The sequence below is a fragment of the Conger conger genome, chromosome 6, assembly GCF_963514075.1.
Source record: "Conger conger chromosome 6, fConCon1.1, whole genome shotgun sequence".
Taxonomy (NCBI): Eukaryota; Metazoa; Chordata; class Actinopteri; order Anguilliformes; family Congridae; genus Conger; species Conger conger.
This window is the reverse complement of record NC_083765.1, coordinates 60,039,863-60,058,427: the sequence shown is the minus strand read 5'-3', so window position 1 is coordinate 60,058,427 and position 18,565 is coordinate 60,039,863. Positions and strand designations below refer to the sequence as shown.

Below are 18,565 nucleotides of genomic sequence, written 5' to 3'. Positions count from 1 at the left end.
AAAAATGACAAGTATAAAACCTTGGAAATAGCCTCTTTTATTGGACATTTGTCCCTGTATTTGGTATGTGCAGTTATTGTATCTGGGTATTGTAATCGTTGTGCTCATTTCCTCCCTGTCCGTCACGTTTTTGGAGTGGGGTTCTCATGTGACCTCTCTCCTCTCACGCAGTAGCAGAAGCCACTTAATCAGAGGCATCAGTCAACACTGTCACCTGATGTGCTGCACAGTCACTGAATCTGAAACTGGCTCCCGAAACAACTTTCTCAATTTTGAGATGATTATATTTAGCTTCTACAACTACTGTTAATCTACATTTTATACCAGCCGCGTCAAACCGTTATTTCCTGTGCAAAAAAACATGTTTTTCCAACTTAACTTAAAGATGTAGTTACCAAATTTTACTTGGTGCTTCTTAACCAAAATAGCTGGGGAATTACAGAAGGGTCAACTTGGGCCTTGAGAAAAAGTGTTGGGGAATGGGGAAGGAATGGTGTGGATCACTGATACCAGGGCCTGTTTTCAGCTTTCCTCTCTGCGCCTGTTCCTGACAGAATAGTGATCATAACTGTAAGCTTCATGTCTCTTTTTGAGTCGGTGTCAAATTTAAACCAAAGGCCTATTTGTGTCTATGCATGAGCTCATATAAGACCTGCTAATTAACAATAGTTATACACATAAACCGCCATGCTTAGGTGACTATTTTGAATATAAACATTGACCAATGAAGTTACCACTTTATACAATAGCATAGTTAAAATGTAAACACCACCACAAGATGAGAAATGCCTGAACGGAGAATAGGCTTAATTTTTACAGATAACATCCTTCAACGGGTATGCATTTGTTTTAACAAGAATTGATTTCTTTGTGTTGATGCCATTGCAATCCCTGCTGAAAAACAGCTCAAGCTAGGTTTTGAAACAGCTGGTAGCTAGTTGACCAGTTCCGACCAGCTCCATCCTCTACGTGGTTTGACCAGCTCAAGTTATGTTTTGAAACAGCCGGTCGCTGGTAATTTCAAGCTGGTCATAGCTGGATTTTACACCGGGATGATCGCCGCTCCATTTTGTTTTCTTCATGCTCAGACTTGGGTCAGGTAGGTTCCTGGGACCAGTCCGGCCTCTCCATCCCTGCTCACCTCCCACCAGCCGTCCGCACTCTGCTCCTCCACCACCACCACGTCCCCCACCGAGATGGACAGCTCGTCAGGGCTCTGAGACAAGACAGTGTTCGGAGTACTGATTAAGCTTTATTTAACCCACTACAGTCCACTATGGCTGTAATCAGAACATTAGCCACCACAGAGATAACCATTTGTTATAGTTTATTATTTGGCTCTTTTATCCATAGGGACTTATGGTTGATTAGTCTAAGCAGGGGACAATCCCCCCCTGGAGAAATGTGGGGTAAAGGGCCTTACTCAAGGGCCCAACAGCTGTGCGGATCTTGTCTACACCCGAGGCTTGAATCGCCAACCTTCAGGGTCCAAGTCATGGACCTTAGCTATTAGGCTACAGTTTCCGAACCATCCAAAAATACTTGTTTCTTTTGAATATTTTTTCCATTGAGTTCAACAGGAGAAATAAATATTTTCATATCTACTGCATATCTGGCAGCATCACAATGGGTCATTTGATACCTTGGACCCTTGATGACTTAAAACCATTTAGCCAACAAATATGTTCCATACTGTATCAGCATAATTTACAGCTGAATGCAATCCCACCTCCAAATTCCCATGGAGAGCCATTCAACTGCAAAGACTTTTAGTATCGCTTGTAGAGCAACCTGAAAATAAGATGATTTTGATTCCATTACATAGAAAGGATATGGAACAAAATACTAAACATGACTGCTTTCATTTATATAATATTGCTGTGTCCCAAAAGTCATGGTGCCATGAAATGGGGGGACTGTGTAAAAACTGCTGTAATTTCTACAAGGTGAAACCAAAGTGTATAAAAATTCCCTTTATTGAAATCTGACAAAGCCTTGTCTCATCTAGAAGTGACCCTCTGTCAATTTGGCAGTATACAGGCAAGTTTACTTCTCTAAAGACTGCACAGCAACCCTAAGCCATCTTACCTCGAGAAGAGGAACTAAATACAATCTGTTAAATTTGTAGCTGCTAAAATTCCCCACTATTTTTGCTGTTTGAAATGCGTGGTTTGACCCTAACGTATACCCTGACTGTGATCCCACATGCAGACTGCAGTGTAACAGAACGGAAAGATGTCACGTTGCTTTCGTCTGCGCTGTGACCCACCTGGGCAGTGTAGTCGTACAGCACCTTGTACAGCGCTTCTGCCTCCATTGGTGCGCGGGCGCGCGTGCCCTGCTGAATGGACGCATACACGTTGTCCGAGTGCTCGGCTGACCGGCGAAAGAGGAGTGAAAACACATAACGGCTTAATTCCAAGAAGGTGAAGGTGTTGTTGCAAATGTTATTTATTTCATCACACTCTAAAATGCCTCAGAAATGAAAGAGGCTCCCCCTAGTGGTAAACAACCGTGTATAAGTAATAAGGTTAGGTTAGTCACTGTGAACCATTTTTCACAGTACCCAATCCAGAGATAAATTGGACAGAAAATTATTAGTATTCCCATTAATGTAATGACTTCATTAAGCATTCCGTTCATAGGACTTAATGTGGTGAGCTGAAAGAGCACGTTATTCCATAAACCTACCACTAGATGGCGCTGTTTGCGAAGGGATGTCACTGACATTCATCCTGGACGCACTATTGCTCCCTTGCAATAGATTGGAAAATCTAAAAATAGAAATGCACATTAAGTCACATGTGCTACTAGTTGTACACACAACATACAAAAAATTGCACAGCCTAATTTTTCTGGACATAACTTAACAGAAATATTAATCTTGTGGCTTGCATGCAAATATATGACCTCTGCCTAGATAGCAACCCCCTTTTTATCATTACCACAGCAGCAGCCAAGATGCTAAATGCCATTGTTGCTAAAAGGCCATTGACAGCACTTACTGAACAGAATTAGGGATTTATGACCATGAAGTCATGTACTTCCATCCATCCATTATCTGAACCCGCTTATCCTGATCAGGGTCGCAGGGCTGGAGCCTATCCCAGCATACATTGGGCGAAAGGCAGGAATACACCCTGGACAGGTCGCCAGTCTATCTCAGGGCACACACACCATTCACTCACACACTCATACCTACGGGCAATTTAGACTCTCCAATCAGCCTAACGTGCATGTCTTTGGACTGTGGGAGGAAACCGGAGTACCCGGAGGAAACCCACGCAGACACGTGGAGAACATGCAAACTCCGCACAGAGAGGCCCCGGCCGACGGGGATTCGAACCCAGGACCTCCTTGCTGTGAGGCGGCAGTGCTACCCACTGCACCATCCGTGCCGCCCAGTCATGTACTTGAATCATGTAAATAATTTTCCATTTTAATTTAATATCATGAAAGGATCCTGTAAAAAAATCCCTCCCCCTCAAAAAAGGGCACTTTTAGACACATTGTTCTGAAGTACTGAAAGAAGTGTATGTCTTTTTTACAATCACACATGACACTATTTTAACAGCTATGAGTCCGGTTTCACAGATACAGATGAAGCTCAGTCTTGCACTAAATTGGGTTTTGTATGGGCAATCTCCATTAAAAATTTAATTTAGTCTGAGATTAGGTTTAACCTGTCTGTGTAACTGGCCCAAAGCGTGTTGAGCAGGGAGGAGCTCACCTCTTCATCACTCCTCCTCCTCCAGAGCGAGCAGTGCCGTTGCTTTCTGATGGCGCGTCCCTCTGGTAGTAATTCTCAAAGAGGATCGGAGCTGGAGAGGGGGATTCAGCAAGGCAAAGTTACCCAGGGACCGCACAAAGTGCAGAGAGAAAGAGAGAGGGGGCGAGAGGAAGAGAGGGAGGGAGAGAGAGCGAGAAAGAGAGGGAGAGAAAGAAGGAGGGAGAGGGAAAGAGCAAGAGAGAAAGAGGGAGAGAGAGGGAGGGAGAGGGAGGGAGAGGGAGAGAGAGAGGAAGGGAGGGAGAGAGAAAGAGAGGGAGGGAAAGAGAAAGAGAGAGTGAGAGAGGAGGAGGACAGGGGGGCAAATGCAAATGCTGGTAGTATACTATTATTATACTATTACACTATCAGTACACTATTATCATGTCAGAGTACTGGTAAAATACTGCTCTACCTGACACCTGGTGAGTTAGGGAGAGCAAAAACACAGGAGCGTACCTGGTGGTGTTGACCCTGTTCTCTTCGTCTCGATGAAACAGTTGTTATCTGCGGTAATGTCACATGATTCTAGAGTCTTCCTCACCTCCTCATAATACTGTAACATGCAAACCGGGCACAGTCAGACCTCCCAGAACACACACACATATGCACACACACAAGTGTACATGCACACACACACACACACACACATTCACGCACATGCACACTCAGATGCACACTCACACGCACACATGCACACACACGCACATGCGCACACACAAGCACACACACAGACTCACACGCACACTGAAGTACATGCACACACAGACCCACACTCACAGGCACACACACACACGCACACATGCACACACACACATTCACACACACATGCACACATACACCCACACACGCACACATGCACACCCACACATGCACATGCACACACACACACATGCACACACACGCACACACGCACACACACACGCACACATGCACACACATGCACTCACACACACATGCACACATGCACACACACACACACACACACATGCACACACATGCACATGCACACACACACACACATGCACATGCACATGCACATGCACACACACACACACACATGCACACGCACACCCACACACGCACACATGCACATGCACACACAAGCACACACATGCACACACACACATGCACATGGCAGGGGAGCATTCTGTAAGCTTTGCTATGCCAACAGCAGACTGACCTCATCGTCTTTGATGCACTGCATGGAGAAATGGTTGCAATGTGCCCACATGGCGTTTCTCAGCATGCCAATACGGTCTCCCTCCTGCTGCTGAAAGACCTAAAATGCGAAGCGCAAAACCAAACGCAAAAGGAAGTGAAATCAGTTATTTTGTTGCTATTATTTTTAGTACTTTCATAATGACACATGCTGCAGCAATGGTCAGCCATTGTGACAGCATCTAAACTCTTGCAGTCAGACATGGTCTATGGTGTACTTTGCGAGCCACAACGGAAACAACAAGGTAGCTAGTGTTTTTAAAGAACTTCCATTGTTCCATTCCGTTATATTCCGTTATTTATATTACTGTTCTACTGTGGTACTTTCATAATGACTGCCCATGCTTCTGCCCTTGACACGTGCTGCAGCAACAGTCAGCCATTATGATAGCATCTAATCTCTTGCAGTCACACATGGTCTATGGTGTACCGCTATTCCGTTATATTAGTGTATATATTAGTGTTCTACCTTGCCCTCCAAAATTTGGTAACCTGTAGCCTCATACCAAAGGTACGAGACTTGGTCCTGGAAGGTTGGTGGTTCAAGCCCCGGTGTAGCCACGATAAGATCAGCAACTATAAGTTTGGTCAACTATAAGTCACTTTGGCTAATCACCTAAATAATGAATTATTATAAATTCATAAAAATACTCCCCCTAAATTAAACATTATATTCTATGAATTCATATACTCTTGAACTGCCATGCACTCTGATTCTAGAAGCTCAAATGCAGAAGTGATATGAAACCCAAAAGGGGTTTTTAGTGACATTCCGGTTTGGTCTCTGATTGTTTGTTCAGAAACAGTGATTAACAGCACGGGGATGCAGCACTCATCACAGTTACATTCGTTATTTAGCCAACGCTTTTTATCCAAAACAACTTGCAGTTGATTGGACTAAACAGAGGCCAATCCCCCCTGGAGCAATGTGGGGTTAAGAGCCTTGCTCCTGGGCCCACCAGCTGCACTGGTCTGCACTGGAGCTTGACTCACCCACCTTCCCGGCCCCAGTCAACACCCCAGTCAACACCTTAGCCACTATGCTATAAACCCATTATGGAGTTTATTACGGTGGTCTCTCCTGGTAGTTATTTGTGTGATGGGAGCAGATATCTGGTTGCCAGGCGGATTGGGCCTAACCTCACATGTGCTCCTGTGCGTGTTCTCCCAGTCCAGTCGGACCTTGTCCAGCTGCTCCACATTAGCCATGTACTGCTTCTCTGCAGGGACAGCAAAGCCTTCATTTTGATCAGAACATCTTTTATTCACCCACTATCTTTTAATTTTTCCATTTTCCCCCCAATTTTGAAGGGACAAGAACATTTGTAGGCCTGACCCATTACTTAAGTAAATAAACTCTCAGAAATAAAGGTACACAAATTGGCTAAAAAGGTACCAATGTATGTTGCTGAGACGGTACCTGATAGGAACATAAAATTGTACCCCTAGCCAGAAATATATAATTAATTTGTATCTTTTTTGCTTGGAAAACTTATCGTATCAAAAGATTCATTACTGTACTTTCAGGGTACATTTGGGATATTCCATCCATCCATCCATTATCTGAACCCGCTTATCCTGAACAGGGTCACAGGGGGGCTGGAGCCTATCCCAGCATACATTGGGCGAAAGGCAGGAATACACCCTGGACAGGTCGCCAGTCTATCGCAGGGCACACACACCATTCACTCACACACTCATACCTACGGGCAATTTAGACTCTCCAATCAGCCTAACGTGCATGTCTTTGGACTGTGGGAGGAAACCGGAGTACCCGGAGGAAACCCACGCAGACACGGGGAGAACATGCAAACTCCGCATAGAGAGGCCCCGGCCGACGGGGATTCGAACCCAGGACCTCCTTGCTGTGAGGCGGCAGTGCTACCCACTGCGCCATCCGTGCCGCCCATTCGGGATATTTGATCCCTGAAAACAAAGCAAAAATGTACCCAGGGAGCCCAGGATAGGTTGTTACAAAATATATTTGAGGAGGGAGGGGGTGCTATAAACCTTCAATAATGCTTCTATTTCCTCAGTTCAGTCAACTAGCTCAATTAATACAACAGCTACTGTAGGGCAACCTTGTAGGGTAGCACTGCCGCCTCACAGCAAGGAGGTCCTGGGTTCGAATCCCGGTCGGCCGGGGCCTCTTTGTGTGGAGTTTGCATGTTCTCCTCGTGTCTGCGTGGGTTTCCTCCAGGTACTCTGGTTTCCTCCCACAGTCCAAAGACATGCAGGTTAGGCTGATTGGAGAGTCTAAATGGGTATGAGTGTGTGAGTGAATGGTATGTGTGTGCCCTGCGATGGACTGGCGATCTGTCCAGGGTGTATTCCTGCCTTTCGCCCAATGTATGCTGGGATAGGCTCCAGCCCCCCTGTGACCCTGTTCAGGATAAGCGGGTTAAGATAATGGATGGATGGAATCCCTGCAGACCAATAGCAGTCAGGACACTAACAACGGTACGGGAGAACATGCATTTTACCAGAACAAGCCCCATCATTCGCTTTTTTGAACCTTGTTAAAGAAGCTCAAGCTCGATGCACTTGGTGAGGAAATATCAGCTTACACTAAGTCACAAAATTCCTCCTTGTTCAGTTTTTGGTTTAAAATGCCAGTGGATTTAAGCTTCTGTTCCTGTTCTGTTTGACGGCTGAAAAAATGTTCCGCATCCATGAAAGACAATTAATGTCTTTGACCGACTCTGCTGCTGCTTGTGGTAAACCATATCGCTAAACACGCACACTCAGGTTAAATCAATAACGCGCATATTCAGGAAGCAGTATGGTGTAGGTCTAAGACTAAACACATGTCTTTTCATACAATAGTGCAGGGGTTGGCAACCCTGGTCCTGCAGAGCTGCAGGGTGTGCTGGTTTCTGGGCATGCAAATATGACTGTCCAAACCAAATTGAGAGAATGGAAAGAAACTATGAAAGAATCTCAAGCAGTGTAGCTTCTCACAAAATGGCTGTCTCAAAGTGACGGGCTCATATTAGAACTATCCTTATACTTGCGTAGCCAGGACAATTCACCGCTGCACCCTTACAACAGTGCAGAAACACTGAAAAAAGGAAGTGGTCACAGACGGTGACTTCTGGTCTGCGTACTCTTGAAATGAGCTCCCCCCCATGCTAGAGTAAAGGAAGAGCAGGGGGCATGGTCCTGCACGGTGTGACACACGGGGCGTCGTGGAACGACACTCACCGGCATCGGTGGCCGCCTCCCGGCACTGATGGGCTTTGTTCTGCACCTGGCAACACAGCGGAAAGGAGACCCATTACAGGTGGGGCTCACGGTTGCCTGGCAACACCTTCTCCCTACCTGAGAACAAGAATGGCTCACTTCCCACATTGCGGAGTGATGATGGGTCGTGACGCGAGAAGTGCGTGTCGCAAGAGCACAGGGCCCTTCTGCAATTAGCATTTTCTGTTCCCATACAGTGAAATGGCCCCTATTATCATAATCCAATACGGAAAGTTAATATTTCATAAGGCAGTTTCAGTTCCACGGGCTGTCAGCTGAGCTTTCCAGGTCCTGCAGTGGATATTTGCATAATACGCAACACAGGATTTTTTTTTTCATAAACAAGAGAATTGTACTTTTGTGAAATAAATGCAATGTCAATAGACACGACTATGTGGCAGCTGTTAATATTGTACTTTTGAATAGGTGTCGAGCACAAGCGTGCAAGAAACTTCCGGAACAAGCGATCGTCTGAGTTGCGGGGCCGCTCATTGGTGTGAGGCAGGCCGAGGTGGCTGCTCACCTTCTCATACTGCTTTGTGACACTGCTGTTGACCCTTTCAGCGGCCAGTTCAGCCTCGTCTGCCTCTCGGCACTTCTGATCATATGACTTTTTGGACTGAGAAAGAGAGAGAGAGAGAGAGAGAGAGGGAGAGAGAGAGAGAGAGAGAGAGAGAGAGAGAGAGAGAGAGAGGGGCGGGGTAGGTAGGACAAAAAAACTGGGCTTGTACAGTACTGCACTAAAGTCTTACGCATATGTAAAAACAAAATCAGTTTAGAATGTTTAGAAGTCTCTAATTTGCTCTTTTGTACTGAAACATGGATACAGAAAACAAAAAATGAATATACAAATATCTAAGACCAAATTTATATTAAAAAGAATCTTAGGTGCCTAAGACTTTTGCACAATACTGTAAGTTGAAAGGCACTGGGTTCAATTCCCACATGGAGGAACACCTTTAGCAATGCCTAATGTGTACACTATGACCATAAGATAATGTTCCATGAATGGAATCTTCTGATGGTCTGTCTCATCTATAAAACAACACGCCTTTGACATGTTGACTAATTCGGCTACTACGTTAGTAGTAGTTAGTTATCCTGAAAGAGGGGAGTGGGGTTATTTAAAATTGAGCAAGGCTGTGAGCCAAATGACACTAAGGCAATTTGACTGGTGCAGTTAAACCTGCGTTCCAGGGCTTACCTTTAATAAGTATTTGAAAATATGTCTCATTTGCTAAAAATGCATATAAACTTCCTGTGTGTGTGTGTGTGTGTGTGTGCATGTGTGTGTGTGCCCGTACGTGCGTGTGTGTGTGTGTGTGTGGTGTATATTGTAATGTTTCTGGGTTTCCATGTCTTTTTCTCTTTGCTTGAGTGAATATGTCTTCTTTTATTATACTTTTACATATTTTAAGGCCTTTCCATTGCTTGCAGTCTGCTTTAAGATTGCACTATTTATTATACAGTGGCTTGGAGTTCCCTATATTTATTTCTGAAATTATATACTTAATGTAATTTCCAAAAAATATATATTTTTTGCCCCAGGGCAAGTCACAGTTGCACTGCTCTTCCTCTTTTCCTCACAGTGCAGCGTGTTTCTCTCTGACTCAATGTTTGGGGCTTATCAACACATTCCTCCTACAGTGGATACACTGCAAGACTGAGAATAACTCTTCCTCTTTCCCCTTTATGTTAAATGGTGATAATGTAGCAGTTTTCTGCATTTTCCTATCGACATGTTTTCTCTCATTTTTGTTGCTGCAATAACATAAAGATTGACAAGATTGTCATGGGGAAAGCAGACAGGGTCGCAGTACAGAAAGTACCATGACATGGAATTCATCACATTGCTGTTATTTCGCTGACGCTTACAGTTGATTAGACGAAGCAGGGGACAATCCCCCTGAAGCAATGCAGGGTTAAGGGCCTTGCTCAAGGCCTTGCTGTTTTGAGTCTACAGCAGAGGATAGGCCATGACACTGGTTGGTCACTTCACAACTGGGGACCAGAGTACAGGGAAGTTGTGACTTGGAAAAGGGACTGAATAGAAGCCCTACCAAAAAAACATCTCCAGCTCGGTTTTGAAACAGCTGAAAGCTGGTTGACCAGTTCAGACCAGCTGCCAGCTTGACATGGTTTGACCAGCTCGAGTTATATTTTGAATCAGCTGTGGTTGACCAGCTACCAGCTCCGGCAAGCTACTAGCTGGTTTATCAACTCATACCCAGCTAGACCAGCTTTATGACCAGCTTGGCCAGCACAATTTTCAGGCTGGTCAAGCTGGCATAGCTGTATTTTACAGCAGGGTATTCACCCCTCCACTGTTTTTGTAGCCTGTCCTCCGTGTGCATTTAAGTTGTGCAATGAGAGTTGTGCTGTTGTGAGAATCATGTCTCTTTTGTTGCAGGCTTTGTGAACAGCTGGTCTTCTCTCCTGGGTCACACACTGACATGCGCCCTACTACCAGGCAAAGTTGCAAGCAAATGCATGCAAACGTCAGCACTGTTTGCATCACATTCTAATACCCTGCAGATGAAAGCATTTGATACTGATCTGCACAAAAAAACTGAGAGAGGTGAAAAGCGATTGAGCCGGCAGTCCTCACGTTTGTACACCATCTCACTTAACTGGCTCACCTCCAGTGTCTTCTTGAACAAGGCCACCTTAGTCTTCTGAACCTTCTCCATAATACCTTCAAACTGTAACCAAAATTGGGGGAGGGGGGTACTGTTAAAAGCACTGAAAACATTACATTAATATAGCATATAGCAGCAACACAAAGAGGCTGATGATATTCATTATGGTGAAAGTCATAAGTCACTGAATGAAATACATTGTCTTTGGCAATATATCACATGGTGGATGTATGTGTTTTGTACATCAACTTTACAAGATCACATTTAACTTCTAAATACTGCTTAGCACAAGATTCCCACAACTGAAGACAACTGTTTTCCTCATGAAGACAAAATGTTTATTTGGAATCAGTCAAACCTTGACATGTAACTATGAGGATCATATGTAGTCGAGAGACATAGAGAGACGTATGGAGGAAGCTACATTTCTACTGCCCCATGTCCTGTTGCATGGACAGTACAACTTCTCTTTTATTCATAGGAGTGGTTAGCACAAATATTCGGATAGGAACCTTTTTCCTCTGCTCTTTCTGATGCTCTCGGAAGACTTCCATCCTTTTGACTTCTTCCCTCAGCGTTACGGACAGCTGGATGTGTAAATTCCCAATGTTCTCAATCTCTGAAAGAAACACCCACAATTAGAGCCACTGTGGGCACCCACCAGAAAGGGTTGAAATGAGGAGGTAAACTGCCAAGATATGAACAACTTACGGGCTTTTAGCTGCTCAAATGATGCTCTCAGGGTACTACACAGATAAAGATAAGAAGCAGTATTATAACACGGTGGCATGAACAACAGATCTACTGGAAGATTATTATGAAGCCTGGCGTAAAATCCAGCTACGACCAGCTTGAAATACGAGGTACGAGCTGTTTCAAAACAAAGCTTGGGCTGGTCAAACCATGTTGAGTATGGAGCTGGTCTAACTGGTCAACCAGCTACCAGCTATTTCAAAACCTAGCTTGAGCTCTGTTTTTTTTTTTTAGCAGGAAAAGCATTTGCTTTTTATCTTGCCCTTTAAAACTTTGATTACAATGAAACTAATCTATCAAATGATCAGATAATTGCGTTTTTAACAATGGCTGTTCCTTCCTTTATAAGGATTCCGTTGTCACGGATGTAAAACACACAGGCCTGCAGTACATATTCAGCCTGAGTGGCAGCGCACACTGCTCTGACTTCATGTGCAGTTAATAAGATGCTTTGTGAGAGCGTGCCACTCGAATCGGATCGGAGTCTATTTTTAGAGCTGCAATATACACTCATTTCAGACGTCTGTACTCATGCACACATACAGAGGCTCCTCTCTTCCTTCCTGCTTACCTAACGCATGTTTCCACATTGCCTCGTCTCTGTACGAATCACTGTCTACAGCCACTAACTCATAACTATATTATCCCCCATTAGCATCCTATTGCTCAGGTAGGGGAAATTCTAAAGTCCTTCCATTGTGGTTATACATGTACACTAATTTAATGTTGTTATGAGTCATCACGCACGATGTCAAGATGGAATATTGCCTCATTTGGTCCTCAATTCTCATTTCACAGAAGCAAAAGTGCAGGACTACAGAGCCAAACTGCAATGAGCTGCTATGCCTACTTTCACTTCACTAAGAGCAGTGAAAGAGGGAGAGAACTGTTTGGACAAAAGCGCTTCTCAACAGTTCACAAGCCTTTTCTTTTCTGAGGTGAATAGAACATTCACCCTATTTCAATTTCAATTCTATGGCTTTACACATTACCACACAACTAACATTCATATAGTCTGCACAGCACAAAGTCAGTTTTCAATCAACAGTCAGTCAACGTGCAGAAGCTAAGTGTGAAAATATGTGTGTGTATATGTGTGCATGAGTGTGTGAATTCCGCTGCAATGAATGAGCTGAAACAGTAACTCCGGCCTGCCACAATGAGAACAAACAGAAATGGTGCTATAACATCCAAGCCCCTTCCCCTTCATCTTTGTCAGTACCAGTTCACCAGTTCATTCTCATCAGTGAAGGACCTCACTAAACTAGAGAGAGCGTCAGCCAGTCACCTGATCTCCGTCTGGCCCCCGGCTCTCCGAGCTATCATCACCAGCTCCTTGCCGTACTTCTCCTCTGCCTGTGCCCTGAGGAGAACAGAAAGTACATCTTGGAGTCCCTTACCAATGTCACAATGCCGTGACTCTCACTGACAGTTTTAGGTTCCAGGTTTTAGGTTCATTACGTGTGGAATAAAATGAGAGTTAATGCACTCTCAGAAATAAAGTGACAGTGGAGGTACATTTTTCCTAAATGTACCATGAAAGTACAATAGTGTTCTCTTTGAGTTGGTCATGAATTTATTCCAAGAAAGAAGCCACAAACTATTGATATATTGCTGGCTAGGGGTAAAATGTTATGCATTCATAGGGTACTTCCCCAGCAACAAGCATTTGTTTCTGTGTGCAACTAAAAGTTCTAAATAGTTCAATACATGAATCATACAGTGCAAAACAGTTATACACACTCCTTAGGAGGTCCTTATATGTATTTAAGATTTTTCATAATGTACAGTTTAAGCACATATTTATCTTTATCAATTGTTTTATGTGCATAAAAAACAATGAGTGCTTGTTTTCATTGAGAGTAGGAGCCATGTGCAGAAGAGCACAGTGTGTGGAGGTCCATGGTCACTCAGAGATGACGTGCAGGTTGCTTTGGGCTCAGCAGGTTTGTGAGGAGCTCTGTACCTCAGCTTTAGGAGGTCCTCTGTGTCCTTGCACATACGCCTCCCATTGCACAGTCTCTGTATCAGGGTCTCATAGCCCGGGTGGCAGGTGATATCCACACCCTGGAGGGAAGACGGAGGCAGCATTACGTTTTCTGCTCTGTGCAGATTACCTGGGCTACAGCATTTTAAACTTACATTTGGACATTTACCAAATTATCAAACGCAATGTACAAAAAGGTTTTTGAGCTGATGCATAGTCATTATACTGCAAAAAAATTATAATAATAGCATAGTATTTATTGAGACTGAAATCTAATTTCTTTTATTTCTTATTTCTTATTTCTTTTATCTTTTATCTTTACCTTTTTGCAAAATGAGGCAAAAATATTGCCAATGAGGTAAGTCAGAGTGACTTGATTTGTCAATGGAATAAAAATATTTCCAGCAACTCATTTCAGGATTGCCAATGGAATATAAATAAGAACTTCACTTGTCAAAAACAAGCTAATATGTTCAAGTTCAGAGAAAAAGTTTTAGTACTATACTAAAACACTTGTTGTTTGCAGTGGATAGTAATGGATAGTAGCCATTGACACGTAGCTTGCTTAGTACATATGCAAACTGACAGCATAAGGATAAATGCCATAGTAGGTCCAAGATGAGGGAGAATGTACTGTAGTGCTTCATGTACTGTAGCAAATAGGTTTGAGGATATAAAGTAGTTTTCCATGTTGCCAAAGCGATTATAGCTGTAACAAAGTTGATAATTAGCAGGTGGGATGCAAATGAAACAGGTGTTTTTTCAGGTATGTTTTCAGACTACAGCCGAAGATGGACCATGACATTGCTGTCCTGAGTGCAGTGGGGAGGTCACTTCACAACTGGGGACCAGAGCACAGGAAAGTTGTGACTGGGAAGAGGGACTAAATAGAAGCTCTGCCCCCAAAAACGTTCTCCAGCTAGGTTTTGAAACAGCTGGTAGCTGGTTGACCAGTTCAGACCAGCTCCAGCCTGACATGGTTTAGCTGTTTGACCAGTTCATACCAACCAGTGCCCAGCTTGACATGGTTTGACCATCTCAAGATATGTTTTGAAACAGCTGGAACCTGCTACCTGCTCTTATAAGCTTCCAGCTGGCTAACCAGCTCATACCCAGCTGGACCAGCTAAATGTTCAAGCTGGTCAAGCTGGCATAGCTGTATTTTACAGCAGGGAAGGACAATAAGCTAGTGGGAAGGAAACAGGGCAATCCAAGGACCACGCCTACTGGTTATGCAGGCACACACCTGGACTACGATGTGAATCAGTCCAGGCTGTTAAAATATGTGCTTCCTTCCCGCTAACCGCGCCCTTGCCACAAAGGCACTCCAAACTCAAGAGCCACCTCACTGGAAATATTTCACAGTCACAGTGGCCATCTTTTAGAACAACTCATAAAGAGCATAACCCCAACAACCAGAAGATTTACTGAGAAAAATTACATCAAATAACGTTGGTGTTATATTCAGCCCATAAGCAAATTAAATTAAAATAATGGAACAGGAAGGTTGTAAAAGGAAAGTTTCCAGCAGAGAAAACCGAATTGAATAAGGATGAATTCATATAGCATCCAGTCAACTCCAGAATTATTGGCATTCTTCGTGAAAATTAGCAAAAATTAATGTAAACACATACAATTAAGAAATAGTTTTCTTAATTAGTACAATTTCTTCTACAATTATTAGCACCTCTACGATTAATATTTGATGAAGCCTCCCCAGGAGAGGATAACTTAATGCGAGGAACACCTTTGGAGGGCTCTTGGACCACTCCTCCCAATAGATCCCTAGATATTAATGTTTGTGCTTGTAGACAGCACTCTTCATTTCAGACCACAGGTTCTCATGTGCGTGATGTGTGTTTGGGGTCATTGCCTTGTTGAAAGTTATGGTCCACTAATGATACGTTTCAACCTCCTGGTAGAAGCAACCAGGTTATGGGCTAAAATATCCTGGTACTTAGTGCAATTCATTATGCCGATGTCATCAATCTTAAGAGCCCCTGGACCACTAGCAGCAAAACAGCCCCAAAGCATCAATGATCCACCACAATATTTTACCGTGGATTTCAGGAGTTTATGCTTGTGTGCAGTCATCTTTTATGGCCAAAAGATGGGTTGCATCTCACCACAACACACAATTCCAATTGTTGTTCCATTGATGCTTGCCAAAGTTTTGGCACTCAGGCAATTCATGGGTTGCTCTCAGTAAGGACTTGTGACATAAAGCCCTGTGACATAAAGGTGCTAAGTCACAGTTGATTCAGAAACTTAAAAACCCCCAGATTCCACTAAATTGCACTTCTGAAATCGTGATTCTTGGGTTCTTCTTCTTCTTCTTCAATATGCACATGCATCCTCTTCCAGGCCATTTTGCAACTGTTCCAGACTTCTGAACTTGTATTATTGCACTGACTGTGCTTGCTGGTAGTTTCAAATGCCTACATATGTTTTTTCTGTCAACAGTCTCTTCATAGATGAAAGCTCTTTGGTTTCCCCATTGTGATGGATGACAAAGGGATTTTACATGTGTCCTGGTAAGAGAAACAGGGAATGGTAAAAGGCAGCATTCTGAGATCGATTTAAGAAAATAGGTGCCACTTTGTTGGGGTGGCCAGGTGGTGCAGAGAATAGCACAGATAACACTCTTGCCTTGCAGGAATAAAGTACCAAGTTCAAAGCCTGACCAAGGATCATTCTGATTGAGAGAAACATTTTAATCATTGTGGGTATTGTTTATTTTATGCAGTAAGTTTTGCTAATTTTCATAGAGTGCCAACAGATCTGCACTATGTGGGGTAGGGTATGTTTTGAGAAGAGGGGTAGGTTATAGTGGGAGCGTACGTTTGCCATACATATATTTCAGGAGAAGTGACATAATTCTAAATTGCCTTATTGTCTCTGAAATTACTAGCCTTTATAAATAAAAATTATTTGATAAACATCTAATTTTAGAGCCAGAGGTAAGTGGAAGTTTGACACCTGTATGAGAAAGTGCCAACAGAATCATCCACAGAGAAATCTGAGATAAAAATAAAATGGATTGTGTATTTTCTTGCATTTTACAAATAAAAAACATACAGTATAAAAAAAGGTTAACTGGTTTCTTTGATAACACTGAATGGGTTCAAATGGGTCCCAAACATAATACAAAGGTTATAAACACAGTTGCAATGTCAGTTGCTGATGTGTAGGCTTGAGCTGAGGGACTGCCAAAATTGGACAAACCTGCAGTGCTTCAGTAGCCCCTGCATTGAGCACTTCCGTCTGTGCTGGGATTACTGTGCAGTAACAACAATGAAACGCATGTTTGTAGATACCCATCATGACAAACCACAGTCAGAGATCAAAGACAACAAAGAAAGAAAAAGAAACAGACTAAGAGAGAAAGAGAGTCAGAAAGAGTATAATGGATCAGAATGAGAACTAATGTCAACATGAAAGCTGAGAAACTGAGTAATGCCCCCATTCACAACAGTAAAAAACATTCTGGCTAACTTTTATGAAGCCTATAACTGAAAAACGGAATTCCAACTCTTCAAGCTGCACTTCAAGCTATTGCGTAATGTGTTATTCTGTTTGAGCTCATTGAAATACAACTTCACATTAGTGACATCAAAACTTTTATATTAAACTTCAATGTTTCAAAGATTCTGAATGTACAATGCCACCCTAATGATCTTCAGAGGCTGACATCTTTTTTGAAGTGAAGGATTGAAATTGCATTGAAATGAAGCTAAGATAAGCTAGAGCACCACGTCTTCTTTCTGTGGCAAATCAAGGTTTGAACAGGTAGAGCCTTAAATGTAATGAAAAAAGTGTATGTGCTGGATTCTGTTTCTTTAGCAGTTTCTATGAGAAGCTGACCTTTCCACATAGTATACTAAATGTGGAACATCTGTGCATTACCACTTAAAGTTGCATTTATTGTTTCATAGGTATTATTTTAAAATAAAAACATTGCTCCATCTCATATACTGTCACATTTATCACAACAAGTCTCACAAACAAAAAAGGGAACACCTTAAGTTTGTATTTTAGTAAGAGGAATTTACAGCATTAGCTTTTATCCACGAGAAAAAAATAGAAATGTGACTACACAAACATGTCTTCAAACAACTTCCTGACAATGCACATTACTGTAATGCACTGTAACTTAGTAGTTTTTCATATCAGGTTCAATATACATAATTAATCTTAATTGTCCGTAGAAAGTGTGGTACCGACATAATCTAGCCAAGCGAAAGCAGTCATTGTCATTGAACTTACCCAAAAAGCATCTTTGAACTGTAGTGGTATCATACCCAGTGGTGATTCCATATTTGAAATATTCTAAGAAAGTTTTATAAAACTGTATTCCACATGTGAGGGCTCGGGGCAGAGTAGTGACTGAAAGTGCACACAAGCAGACCCACCCTTTAAAGTGCTTATTGTGGTTAGGCTAACAGACTCAAATGAGGAAGAAACAGTAGGTGATGTCATTGATCCCACTGTGATAGCAGTAGTCTGCTTTGTTTGCTATTTGAATATAAGATATACTAAGACTTTGGGAACAGAATTACTTTGAATGGCAAGTGTTGATTTATGAGGCTGTAATTATGCCCAGTTAGAGTAAAGCGTGTTTGCCTGTGGACATAAAGATATATAGTAATGCAGAGTCAAAAGGCACTGCAAATCACTTTAACACCTTTGGTGTGATTCCCTTGAATTGTTGGGGAAGTGATACATACTTTGTTTTTAGTAACTGTACAGCTTATGACTACATAATATCAATGAAGTTAGATGTGCTCATATTATTTGATCATATTAAATGCACATATGATCAAATAATACCTCAAACCTGCAGCAGTCACATTCCTTGAGTAGTAATAGCAATAACAGAATGAGATATATTTCAGACCATCTAATTCTCTGATTTATGAATATGTCATGTGATCAAGCTGCCTAAAAAGGTCCAAT

At 42.7% G+C, this 18,565-nt stretch overlaps 1 protein-coding gene across 2 annotated transcripts; it reads right to left on the bottom strand.

Moving 5' to 3' along the window:
• Positions 1-21: 21 nt before the first annotated feature.
• On the bottom strand, positions 22-18,017 carry LOC133131652 (proline-serine-threonine phosphatase-interacting protein 1-like). Of its 2 annotated transcripts, XM_061247046.1 has the most exons (16): positions 17,876-18,017; positions 16,835-16,887; positions 13,589-13,689; positions 12,911-12,985; positions 11,581-11,615; positions 11,382-11,488; positions 10,870-10,932; positions 8,754-8,849; positions 8,192-8,237; positions 6,128-6,207; positions 4,950-5,048; positions 4,226-4,322; positions 3,731-3,821; positions 2,692-2,774; positions 2,270-2,376; positions 22-1,216 (listed from the first exon to the last, which is right to left on the bottom strand). In XM_061247046.1, the coding sequence occupies exons 3-16, from the start codon at positions 13,621-13,623 to the stop codon at positions 1,085-1,087; spliced, it is 1,146 nt and encodes a 381-aa protein (XP_061103030.1). In that variant the 5' UTR covers positions 13,624-13,689; positions 16,835-16,887; positions 17,876-18,017; the 3' UTR covers positions 22-1,084. The 2 variants fall into 2 exon arrangements, with proteins under 2 accessions (XP_061103030.1, XP_061103029.1); XM_061247045.1 differs by lacking the exon at positions 16,835-16,887.
• Positions 18,018-18,565: the final 548 nt, after the last annotated feature.

What these genes read in the sequence shown, in the direction of transcription:
- LOC133131652 (XM_061247045.1), bottom strand. Translation starts at nt 17,926, where the DNA reads ATGGAATCACCACTGGGTATGATACCACTACAGTTCAAAGATGCTTTT. An exon ending in ATTTGAGCAGCTAAAAGCCC is followed by an intron (nt 11,489 to 11,580) that starts GTAAGTTGTTCA and finishes TGTTTCTTTCAG; the next exon opens with AGATTGAGAACATTGGGAAT. An exon ending in AGTGCATCAAAGACGATGAG is followed by an intron (nt 4,323 to 4,949) that starts GTCAGTCTGCTG and finishes TGCATGTTACAG; the next exon opens with TATTATGAGGAGGTGAGGAA.